General features: G+C 27.7%; 2 protein-coding genes across 2 annotated transcripts; one reads left to right on the forward strand and one right to left on the reverse strand.

The window, feature by feature from the left end:
• The first annotated feature begins 3209 nt into the window (after positions 1-3209).
• On the forward strand, positions 3210-6352 carry LOC127291336 (uncharacterized). Its single transcript, XM_051320409.1, has 3 exons — positions 3210-3611; positions 4584-4693; positions 5947-6352. Exons 1-3 carry the CDS (start codon positions 3500-3502, stop codon positions 6175-6177), a joined length of 453 nt encoding a protein of 150 aa, XP_051176366.1. The 5' UTR covers positions 3210-3499; the 3' UTR covers positions 6178-6352.
• A 3-nt stretch (positions 6353-6355) lies between these two features.
• LOC127291337 (uncharacterized) lies at positions 6356-7346 on the reverse strand. The gene is made up of 2 exons (XM_051320410.1): positions 7169-7346; positions 6356-7072 (listed from the first exon to the last, which is right to left on the reverse strand). Exons 1-2 carry the CDS (start codon positions 7344-7346, stop codon positions 6924-6926), a joined length of 327 nt encoding a protein of 108 aa, XP_051176367.1. The 3' UTR covers positions 6356-6923.
• Positions 7347-12928: the final 5582 nt, after the last annotated feature.

Below are 12928 nucleotides of genomic sequence, written 5' to 3' on the forward strand. Positions count from 1 at the left end.
CCTCCCCTCCATACTTTGCCATATTTGGCCCATAGTTCAAAAAGTTTGAAAAAAGTGTTTTTCTCGCCTCCCATAGTTTGCCATACTTGGCCCATAGTTCGCCCATACTTCAAAAAATTGGACAAAAGTGTTTTCCTCGCCTCCCAGACTTTGCCATACTTGGCCCATAGTTCGCCTATAGGCCAAAAATTTTGAAAAACGAGCTTTCTTGCCTCGCGTACTTTGCCATACTTGGCACATAGTTCGCCCATAGTTTAAAAATTTTGAGAAGTGTTTTTCTCGCCTCCCATACTTTGCCATACTTGGCCCATAGTTCGCCCATTGTTCAAAAATTTGGAAAAAAGTGTTTTCCTCCCCTTCCATACTTTGCCATACTTGGCCCATTGTATTGTATTGTATTGTATTGTATTGTATTGTATTGTATTGTATTGTATTGTATTGTATTGTATTGTATTGTATTGTATTGTATTGTATTGTATTGTATTGTATTGTATTGTATTGTATTGTATTGTATTGTATTGTATTGTATTGTATTGTATTGTATTGTATTGTATTGTATTGTATTGTATTGTATTGTATTGTATTGTATTGTATTGTATTGTATTGTATTGTATTGTATTGTATTGTATTGTATTGTATTGTATTGTATTGTATTGTATTGTATTGTATTGTATTGTATTGTATTGTATTGTATTGTATTGTATTGTATTGTATTGTATTGTATTGTATTGTATTGCAATGTTCCGGCAATTTTTATAAAATTTAAAAAAAGCAATTTAATCCTTAACAAAATTGATTTATATTTAGCCCATTGTTCAAGAGAGATCACCATAGTTTGCCTATATTTCGGATTTTGAAAAATTTTTCTAGAGTTTTATTGTATAAAAATTATATTTTTTGCCCATAGTTCAAAAGAGTTTGGAAAACTTCGCCCATAGTTCAGTTTTGTTGTCTTGGTTAAATTGTCTAAAAATTTTATTTCTACTATGTCCATAGCTCGTCAAGAGCTCGCCCATAGTTTGAATTATTTTAATTTCATTAAGTTTCGATTCCTGAAAATTATATTTTTAATCTGCCCATAGTTCAAGAGATACTCATGCACGATAATTATCTTTCTTGTGAAATCGAGTTCACGATGGGTGAATGAATTTTTCCTGAAATTGATCAGATTAAAAATAAAATCAAAAAATAAATAAAAAAAGTAAAAAATGAAATAAATACTTAGAAGGCAAAAAAAGAAAACAGTGAAAATTTGAAAGAATCATATAAAAAATAATAAATTAAAAAATAAAAATTATTTAAAATGAAAAATGTAGTAACTTTTAAATGATCGAATAAAAATGAAATAAATAAAAGTAAATTGATAAAATTAAATAGTTTACTTTTAATTTTGAATCCGGTATTAAGGAATTTTTTTGTACTCAAAAAATGTTTGGATTTCATTTAAATTCTGTAATATTTGACATTTTTCTAAAGAGGCGTTTCATTTTTCATAGATACGCTGTACATGTTGTAGCAGATTGGCTTGTATTTTTTGTTAAATAAATTTCCGAAAAGCATAGATGAGGATAAAGTGAACAATTAAAATATTGATTATAAATATGAATGCGCGTGAAGACTTGGCGATCGGAATTTATTGGAGCAAAGATCTTCGCAGACTTCTGTTAATTCCGTAATGAATGAGGGAAATCAAAATTACTATTAATGTCACTATGAGGCTCCTAAATGGCTAACTCTGCTGGGGATCGAAACCTAGGCCCCATCAATTGCCGGTTGATTGCTCTTCCACTGAGGTACAGAGGTCCACATCCAACACATTTTCATAGCTTTACCGACTTATAGTCAAGATGTTTACCTTCTTCGGTTTTAGTTTTTTTTAAATTTTCCCGGAACTTGCTATGATTGGCAATTCTGTTTGTGAATAATTCCGGGAAAATTTAAAAAACTCCAAAAAAATTATTTTTTAACAAAACATTTATTTTCAAAATTTTCATTTTTCAAATTTAATATTAAAAATTTTCATTTTTCAATATTTTAAATCATTTTTTCAAAATTTAAGAAAGTTGCCCATGAAGCAATTAATTTATTTAAAAAAAATTTTTGAAAGGAAATTGAGTAAAAAATTGCTAGAATATACGCAATTCAGGGAATGTTCTTTATTATGAAAAAAAAGCATCATGTGCTCACTTTGCGGAACAGAGGAGAATTAAATGTTGCAGATAAAAACTGTAAACTATTCTTAGAGAAGATCACTTTCAGCAGCCATTTTCTAAAATTCTATTAAAAAACATTATTTCTAATTATTGTGAGTAATGTATTTGATTATAAAAAAATGTTATGTAATAAATATTTTTCTTTCTTTAAAAAAAATCTCTGAAATAAACCTTAAATTCAGTAGAATCTTCCCCTAATAAAAGAAATAATGCACCTTCTTCAATGTAATATGATGTTTTTCCATTTTTTTATATTACAGTGATATTTTTTTAGTTGTATTTTTAAAAAAAATTCACATTTTTCTTTAAAATATTGTAAATTTCACAGAAATAAATAAATGAATGTTTTGTTTATGATTTGAAAATAGTAAATGTCAGTTGTAAGGAATAAGTCATTAGTGGGCCAGGAATAGGGAAATTATTTGAAATGTATTATTTAGTTCTATGGAATGATACAACGACAAGTATTATAGAACAGAAGGACATCTTAGAAATTGTTCATGAACGCATAACAGTTAGATGGTATGGGAGATCCTATCAAGCGAAACTTATCGCTTTTAACGGTTAGTAAGACTTTCATCTTCTACAATTTAAATTTTGACCTTTTAACTATGAAAACATTTCCTTTTGCCTCTTGGTAAACATATCCACAGATTAAAAAGATTTAGACAACAAATAAAGGTATATACTTAAAATTGAATTCATCAAATCTTACAAATTTAAGCCAAAAATTGTTAAATAATATTTATTTATTTTTTTGTTTTTTATGTTCAAATTTACTAAACAATTATTTTTATTTAAATTTTATACACAAAAAATTATTCAACATAAAAAACAGAAATTTTGTAATTAATTGGGATAAAATTTTATAGGTTTATTTATCACATGAATAAATTATATTTTACTGAAGAATTTTTAAATATAGCAAAAAGAAATCTATTTGTATTCAGCGACCTTAAAATTCAAAAATAGAAAGTTTAGTAAAAATACAGAAAAAATTTTGTCAACACATTTTTGGTTATGAATGTGAGAAACCTCCTTGAAAAGCAAGGGGTTAATTGAATATGAATTTTATTCAACTATCATTTTACATAATTTACATTTTTTAAAGTTAATATTTGATTGACATTTGATTTGACCAAATTTTAAATTATTTGTATTCATTAAATAAATTAATTATACTTAAATAATTAAATTAAATAATTAAAATAAATTAAATAAAATAATTAAATTAAATTACTTAAATTATACTTAAATAAATAAAATAATTAAATAAGTTCAAAAATATGTTCATGAAATTCAACTATTATATATTAGAGAACAAAGAATGGCTCGAATCTTTGGATATAAACAAGACGGGAGTACTGTTTGGCCAAACTGAACAAAAGATTCCAAATGGTAATTTTTAATCTTTATGAACCATTCATTTTTTTAATCAAGTAACTTTTGGATCACGGCAATTAATGAATTCTGGATTGTTAATTGAGGGCATGTGATTTCTAATTTACGTGATCACTACGTAATGTTGATTTTTTCGTAACTATTTTCTGTAAATAACCATAAAGTTAGTTTCCAAAACTTTCAGAGATGTCTTTTTCGCGTACTAAAATTTTTTTATTCGGAATCAGTTGAAGTAAAATTTAAAAACAAATTAGGAACTTTTATTTAAATTCACAATAATTCTTGTGAATAAACTTTTAAGAATCATTGCAGTAACTTTTCGTAACCTATCAAAAATTTTTTTATACCTTTGCTTTCTGAATACCTTTTAGAATTCTAATAGAACAAAGTTTTTCTGACTAAGAAAAAACAAACCTTCTCTTGAAGTTTCTATTCAATATTAAAATTTTTTAGTAAATAAGTTTTATAATAATAAGTAAATTAATTAATGAATAAATTCTAAAATAAATTAAAATATTAACTACAAACTCCTATGTTAAAACACACCTGGGAAATTCCTGGTTAATTCTTGCGATTGAATATTCTGTATATTGGCGATTCAAACAGCTACACTAGCGCCACAGTTGAACTAACTTAAGCGTGACTCGCTCTGTAGCACTCAATGAGTTTTAAATTATTTTTTTTTATTTAACGCTTAAAAATTATTTTACAAACGCAATAAAAATATCAGAATAATTAAATAATTTGAAATAAACTGTCACAACAGAGACTGCTTTAGAGCGAGTCACGCCTAAGTTAGTTCAACTGTGGCGCTAGTGTAGCTGTTTGAATCGCCAATAAAACTATTGATAATTCTATAATCATTTTTCTGAAAGTCTATTTGAAATCAAATTTTGAGTTTCTTGGGAATATTTTCTCATAGGTTAATAGTGTTGTCAATTTTCATAAATAAAATATATTTTACATTAGTGATAATACCAGATGCGATTGACTCGATGGGCAACGACACACTTAATGTGACTGCTGGCGAATCAATTTCTGGCACTGCAAACGAACCAGCTTCTGCTGCAAATGACATAGTTAGTTATAAATTGAATATTTATTCATGTTTTTTATTCATTATTCATGTGAAAATATTTTCATAAAATTTTCATTTTTTTTATTGACATTCAAGGATATAATATAGCAGTTTTACCATCTCTGTATATTTGAATTGATAAAAGTTTTGTTCTTTCAAATAACGAATCAAGTTTTAAATGAAAAATTTGTGAAGATCGCTGTTATATCATTGCAATTTTCTTCATAAGAAAAAGACATCCTAAAACATTCATAGGGTTTCCATAAGATATAGAAACCTACCACCGTGTGTAGAATATCAGCATAATATAAATAGGACAAAAGTAAAATATCGATAGAATACCCATAAGATATTCCTGCGATATCTCAGAGATATTCACAGGATATATCAAGGTTATACCAAGGTTATCACGTAGATATTTTAAAGGTCATCATTGTTTACTAACTCGGTATTACGCCGGCAAAAATATTGGTACCTGGGGGTCGATTATGTAATTTCACTTTCACTTCACTTTCACTTTCACACCATTTTCACTCGACTTTCAATTTCACTCCATTTTCACTCCACTTTCACATCATTTTCACTCGACTCTCACTTTCACACCATTTTCACTCCACATTCACTTTCACACCATTTTCACTCGACATTCACTTTCACACCATTTTCACTCCACTTTCACTTTCACACCATTTTCACTCGACTTTCAATTTCACTCCATTTTCACTCCACTTTCACTTTCACATCATTTTCACTCGACTCTCACTTTCACACCATTTTCACTCCACTTTCACATCATTTTTACTCGACTTTCAATTTCACTCCATTTTCACTCGATTTTTACTTTCACACCATTTTCACTCCACTCTCACTTTCACACCATTTTCACCCCACTTTCACTTTCATCCCATTAGCACTCCACTCTCACTTTCACACCATTTTCACCCCACTTTCACTTTCATCCCATTAGCACTCCACATGCACTTACACCTCTTTTGCACTCGACTTTCACTCCTCTTCAAACCAATTTTCACTGCACCTTCACTTATGAGACGAAAATGAGTACGCGATCAAAAAAGATAGAGAAATTTTTAATTTCACTAAAATAGTTCCATCTTTCTTAGAGTGGATTCAGCATAAGATCATGTTAAAGCCGATTTAATTTTCTGCGAAAAATTCGAGTCCGTCACATCCTGAGTTAAAATAGAACTTAATTTGAAGCCCTATAAAATGAATTTTTATTAACTTTTTGTAAAGGAAATGACTGAAATAACGAAGGGAATTCCGGTTTACGTTAAAACATCGCAGTTGAGGACTTTTGAAAATTTGCACCACAAGCCAAGGGAATTGGCCAGGAGTTTGCTGAAGGAGCTAATAAAAGTTGACGAACTTAAACAAATGACGGCACTGGGCAGGTCAGGAAAAAAGGGGGTTCCTGAAGAAATTCGAAGAGCAATTTTTTGTAATAATGAAATTAATAATAAATAATCATAAATAAAAATAATAAGTCTGAATAAGTTTCTTTCTGCAGCTTACGTAGAGCGAAAGAAAACCGAAAATGTCAATTTCACCATGGAGGAGTGGATTACTGTTATTAATAACCTCATCCAAACATTGCGCCACCCAAAAATAAGGAAAAACTAATTTTATTCAATTTCATTTATTTTTCTGCAACTCTCGATATAATTTATAATAAATAAAAATGTCTGCTTTTTCAAAATAAATTTTTTTCAATTTACTCAATTATCTTTTATCTTCTATAAAATATTTTTAAGATCAATTCCTAAAATGAATAAGTGTTTCATATTTTTCAAATTATTCAAAAGATACAAAATAAAATAAAAATAATACATCAATAATAGCAAAACCCGCGCACCCTGCTTCGCGGAGCAGTTCATTGCGGGTTTTACGCATACATATGACAACACATACAAATAACTAACTCAGGATGGAGTCAGATTAATCACCGGAAATAATTCCTTTTTGACTTACTAGAGACATCGGAATCCTAAGTTACTCCAAGAACAAAAGGAAATAATTGTAACATTACATCCAAGTTTTGGTTTTCGATCCCATATTTGTGAAGTCGATAAGTTCAACATAAGATTTAAAATAATTTGGTACTAAAATACAATTTTTTCAAATTTATTAAAAATACTGCGATGTAATTAATTGTATAAATTATTATTCACCAATAAATTGAAATGTAAATAAAATAGATTACTTGTTACAAATCATTTTTTATCACTTCTAATTTGAACAATATGTTTTAAAAAGGAAAATGTTTCCAAAAATTTTTTGTCCTCCTCTGTCTGGAATTTTTTTCTGGAAATAATGCAATACTTGTTTCTAATTTTTTTAAATAAATCTTCGACTTTTCCGCCTGTAAGAATATTTATTGATTCATGATAATAATAATAATAATTATAATAATAATTTCACTTGTAAAAATAATAATATACATTTATGTATAATTTACCTTTTAACCAAAAATAACTTGGATCTTTATTTTTAATTTCCGCAGCTGTTTCCTCAAACGCATTTGTCACCAAACGACTTCGGTTAGAATATTGAGGAATTGTGAATTGCTTGTCGTAAATTATATTCCTTTTACCAATTTCTTCACCAAGAAGCTTAATTAATTTTCTATCCTCCATGTTTACACTTTTTGGTTATATTATATTAATGCAACTTGAAGTTGATTGTTTTAAAAACAAAAGTTAAGCGTCAATTACAGGTTTTTTTTACAGGGAAAGAAAAAAAAGTAAAATTTTTATTTAAACGAATGTTTTTAAATTTCAAATAAAAAAATTATTATTATAAAAATAAATATAATATTGATAATAAAAATACACCCGCGCACCCTGCTTCGCGGAGCAGTACATTGCGGGTTTATGCAATTGAATTTAAATATTTATAACAAATGGTAAGTGATATCGATTTAAAAAATAAATCAATATTTATAGCTATAATAGATCAAAAATATAATAAATTATAAAAATATAAATATATAATAAATTAGAAAATTTAATAAAATAATTTTGATATTGATTGTTCATAATATTTTTTAAGATGAATTCATAACAAATTAAAAAATAAATAGTGGTAAAGAAGTAAACTAGAAAAATAATTCTTTTGTTTTATTTTCATTTCTATCATCATTTGTCATTTTTTTCAGCCATTTTGACTGAAGTTTGACAAATTAAAAATAAAATAAAAATTTTCTAAGCAGTAATAATATTTTAATGAATTTTGAGAACATTGAAAAGGAAAGCGAGGAAGATATTCAGAAAAACGTGTAGACCGCCCCACCAACAGTGGATCTACCTGAGAATAAAATCAATCAGATCGAGTTCTGCTTTATAATTATACTCCAAGCTTTTTTGCTTTTCTTTCACTACGAAATTGCCTGTAAAAATGGAGCGAAACATTTTCTCAAATTTAAGCGGTAAGTGTAATACTTATTTAATTATTTACTGAATTGGCGAAATTTTAATCAATGGAAATTGATGTTGTTTAAGGTTCTCAATTTTTTTCTGCCAATATTGAGTATTTAAAAATAGAATATATTGTGAAAAGTTTAAAAATAATTTGCTTACAATTTTTTAAATAAAACTCAAAATTTTCCAAAAATCAAAATTAGAACTATTCTCACAATTTTCATTATTTGTCATTGTCGAATGTTTCATACACCTTTTTCATGGTTCTAAGTAATGAAATGTATGGATTTTGAAAACATTTTGATTTTTTCCAAAAATGAAAATTTTGAAAAATTAAAAAAATTTGTGAAATAGTTAAAAATAATATTTTTTTTATAGTGGAATGTAATTTCAGGTTTTGAAAAAAATGTCAAAAAAATTGTTACTCCTCAACGAGGTCAATTTGATCGATTTAAAATTTACTGTAATTTTTTTCAAAATTTAAATGCTTTCACAATTTTCCTCATTTTTCATCGACGAATTTCTTATATGCTTTTTTCATTAATCCAATCAATCAATTGCCTGGAATTTGTAAAATTTCAATTTTTTCAAAGTCATAAATTTTCTGAAATGCCCAAAATTAATATTTTCAAAATTTTAATAGTAATATAATAATTTTAGATCTTAAAAAATGACAAGAAAAGACAATTCTTAAGAACAATTATTTCAATCGACTAAAATTTCATTGGTCTTTCCCCTTAATAATAATAAAAATAAAATGATAATAATTTTTAATAATTAATAATAATCAATATTAATAATAATAATTAATAATAATAAAAATAAAATGATAATAATTTTTAATAATTAATAATAATCAATATTAATAATAATAATTAATAATAATAATTAATAATAATGTTTATTAAAATTTTCAGAAGTAAAGCGAGGTTTGATAATTGGAATGCATCAAGCAGGGAGTAGGACTGATGAAATTTCCCAGCAAGTCGGCTGCTCCATGAAAACTGTAAGGCTTTGGATAAAAAGATATGCACAGGGCGGACCCCTAGCATTGGCCGATCACCGAAAATACAACCATCCTCCGAGGAAAACGACACTAATTCAGGATGAAGTGATAAACGAATTCTTCACTGCTCATGATCCATTTTCTTCTACGAGACGTTTTGTAAACGTTGTTCAACCAGAAGTCTGCAATGATACCATCCGTAGAAAGTTGAATGAAATGGGGATTCGGAGCCGTCGCCCAGCGATGAAATGGGAGCTTACTGAGGACCATCGAACCCAACGTCGTGAGTACGCTGAACGATATCTTAACGAACCAGAGGAATTTTGGATAAATACCATCTGTGTGGATGAGAAGTCCTTTCAATCGTCCGAAGATGGTCGAACTCTGGTTTGGAGAAGCAATGAAAGCCGGTTACGAGAGAACTGCGTTGTGAGGAAGAACAGAAGCGGGCGCATTTCTTGCAATTTTTGGGGCAGCTCCTCTGTCTACGGAGTTGGCGTATTAAGGGACGTAGGCCCTAGATTCAATTCGCAGGCATACGTTGAATTACTAGAACAAGACTTTCTGCCGTACGTAAACCGGTTGTTCCCCGAAGACGAGTATGAGGAAGTGAAGCTGTTACAAGACAATAGCAGGATCCACACGGCCAATCGGACGATGAATTGGTTTGAGCGACACCCGAGAATCACCTTGCTTCCTCATCCTCCGCGTTCGCCAGATCTCAACCCCATCGAAAATTTATGGGCAATGGTGGTCAGGAAATGGGAATCAGGAGCTGACCGAAATTTGGAAGACCTGATGAACCACGCCTGGAGAAGTTGGCAAGAAATAGGAGATACGCCAGAAGTCGTTTCAAACGCAATTCTTTCTATGCCGAGACGACTACAGGCAGTCCTTGACAACGATGGAGGATGGACAAAATATTAAGTGTCTGTCTGTCTGTCAAGAATTCACAGAGGCCACCCGACAAAAAGGTGAGTTTTTGTATTTGAAAAAAAATATTCTTCTTTTATTATTTATTTTTATAAATAAACGAATATTACATTTAAATTGAAAGTTAATAATTTAAAAAAATATTTTCCCCAGCTTCAGAAAAAGCGAAAAATCCTTGCCCTCCAATCAGCACTTCTTATGGCAGAAATAGGTAACGATCTTAAAGGATGGTTGATAACGGTACTCCAAAAAGTCGACTCTTTAAAACGGCTATTAGAAGAAGAGCAACAGAGCCACGCAACTCAGATTTAATGCCTTCAAGATAAATGATGATGGAGACGAAATGGAATCAAACTTTGCCACCGTTATACACTTTTGAATATGTGTTTCATTCTAATTTAATTTTTTTATGGAAGAAAAAAGACTTTTTAAGGCAATAATCACTGTTGAATATTTTATACCTTATTATCAACCTTTTTTTTATCTCAATTTTTAAAACAATTTGTCTAATAAAACAATCAACTGTATGCTAAACATAAAACTTTTATTTATTACAATGATTTTCCATTCTTTCTACAATGAATTTTCTTATCAGGATTTGTTTAATTTGAGACTCAAAATAAGAGTTTAAACAATTTATCACAATAATAAAATTCCTAAATAAATAAATATATTTTTCAATAAAATTATCAATTTTTTTACTACTGAATAATAAAAAAACAAATTAAAATTACGTTGAACTTTTTATAATTATTCAAAATTGTTTACAGAAATAACTTTGCAATTGAAAACCGCGATCTTTCTGATCCCACGAATTTGGCGAGTTTCACTCCTCAGACTGATTCCACATTTACCGAGTCAACTTGGCCAACGTTAAAATTTCATAATAATATCTGCGTGATTGAAGAAAGATTAATTCTTTGAAAAATGGGGTTTTAATTTTCATTCTCAATTTAAAATGAGAAAAAAATTACCGATATTTAAGTTTTTTTTAAATTGAATTTTGTTTTTGTATTAAATATTAAATGATATTTAAATCTCTTAAGAAATTCATTCTTTAAACTTTTTATCGCAAATCTGAAATAATAATTATTTTTTCAAATTAAATTTTTTGTCACGGATTTTCGACGTTAAACAAGCATGATGTTTTGATTTTCAAAAAAGTATTTAATTTTTACAAAATTTAGAAATATTAAAATAATAAGAGGACTATTTATTTTATTTTCCAAATATAAAATATAATTATTTGTTATTGTTTTTATATTTTAACCTAAATGTTGTTTACCTGCAACCCCTGCAATTGATTGTATAATCCTTTTTTAAATCACAAATATTCAATTGCCAAACATATTTTATTAGTTTAACACTCGGAATGATTTCTTTAAAATCAAATTACGCACAAAAACTGCTAACCAACAATTTTCACTCACCAAAACAAACTTTTTCAAATGATGACCGATGATGACACCTTCTATTTTGACAGCTGATTTAGCACAGAATCTGAAATTTTAAGACTCACCGCAAACATTCATCTCTTAGCAGCAACTTCAAGTGGAAGGCATTTGTACGTTTTACTGTACAATGTATTTACATTATGAAGAAAATATTCTAATTAATAATAATAATAATAATAATAATAATACAATAAGAAATGGAAATATCGACTTTTCGTGATTTTTATTTATAAAATAAAGCGATTTTTTTGTTGTTGCATCAAGTCGATCCGAAATCTGTTTAAGTATACTGGTAAATAATTAAATATGTATATTTATTATTATAAATCCCGCTAAATATCTATATAAATTGAAAATTAAAAATATTATATAATTATATTTGTATTTAATTCAGACGTATTGAGTAATGTTTTCCCGGAAGTTGGAAAATCTGAAATTCTTTCGGCAACAACTAGATGGTTCTCTGGAGCTGCCGATAGAGAGGGTGGTAAAAAATTGAGATCCATGGATTCAAATGTCCTCCAAAAATCCGAACAAATCGATGATCCTTTAGCAGTTGCTTGGGCTTTCACTAAGAAAGAAGACGAGGAATATTAATAATTATTGTATAATACATAATAAATATATATGTATAACGTTGTATATAATTTAAATAAAGTTTATTATTGAACAGAAACAAAATTCCAAGGTGTATACAAATTTCAATAAAAATCAAATTAGTTTCAATATATTTAATTGAAATTAAAATCATTCTCTCTATATGGTGGATTTTACGTGAAATAAATTAATAAAATGATTTTATTAAAAAAAAAAAAAAAAAAAAAAAAAAAAAGTGTTAAATTCGAACGTTCAGAAAAATGTAATTATTTTTACATATTGTATTTTTTTTTTTAATATTGTCTCAGTAGTAAGATTAAAATTGATTCTAAAGATTTTAATTGAAAATAAGTAGGCACTTTGGAATTGAGGTTTTTTCTTCTTTTCTCTCTTTCTAATAATTATTGTGAAAAATTAATATCGTAGAACAAAAAAAGACAAGCCTCGGATTATATGACTTTTTTTTCAATTGCAAATTTTATGATTGTTTAACTTAAAAAATAATAAGAAAATTAAAATTCCAATTCAAAATCACTTGAAATTCAATTATTTTCAAAAATTTCAATTGAAAAATTTTTTTTACACAAGTTAAAAATACATGCAACAATAATTAATAAATTCAAATTTCAATTATTTTTAATGATTTATTTTATTGTCTTAGTTCGATTCTGAAATATTCGAAATAAAGCCTTAAAGTCAATCCGAGGCCTGAAACTATTATATATATATATATTAATTCAATTAATTTTTCTAATTGTTAATTTTTGTTTTCTTTTCCTATAGGTAATATCAAAATTTATCATTGATGA

This window comes from Leptopilina boulardi, unplaced genomic scaffold, assembly GCF_019393585.1.
Source record: "Leptopilina boulardi isolate dan_hultmark-lab unplaced genomic scaffold, ZJU_Lbou_2.1 LbouV2_132, whole genome shotgun sequence".
Classification (NCBI taxonomy): domain Eukaryota; kingdom Metazoa; phylum Arthropoda; class Insecta; order Hymenoptera; family Figitidae; genus Leptopilina; species Leptopilina boulardi.

Excerpts from the sequence above, each read along its gene's own strand:
- LOC127291336 (XM_051320409.1), top strand. The coding sequence starts at position 3,500 with ATGTTCATGAAATTCAACTATTATATATTAGAGAACAAAGAATGGCTC. Across the intron at positions 3,612-4,583 it reads TGAACAAAAGATTCCAAATG|TGATAATACCAGATGCGATT; the intron begins GTAATTTTTAAT and ends ATTTTACATTAG. Across the intron at positions 4,694-5,946 it reads CTTCTGCTGCAAATGACATA|GAAATGACTGAAATAACGAA; the intron begins GTTAGTTATAAA and ends CTTTTTGTAAAG.
- LOC127291337 (XM_051320410.1), bottom strand. The coding sequence starts at position 7,346 with ATGGAGGATAGAAAATTAATTAAGCTTCTTGGTGAAGAAATTGGTAAA. Across the intron at positions 7,073-7,168 it reads AAGTTATTTTTGGTTAAAAG|GCGGAAAAGTCGAAGATTTA; the intron begins GTAAATTATACA and ends ATATTCTTACAG.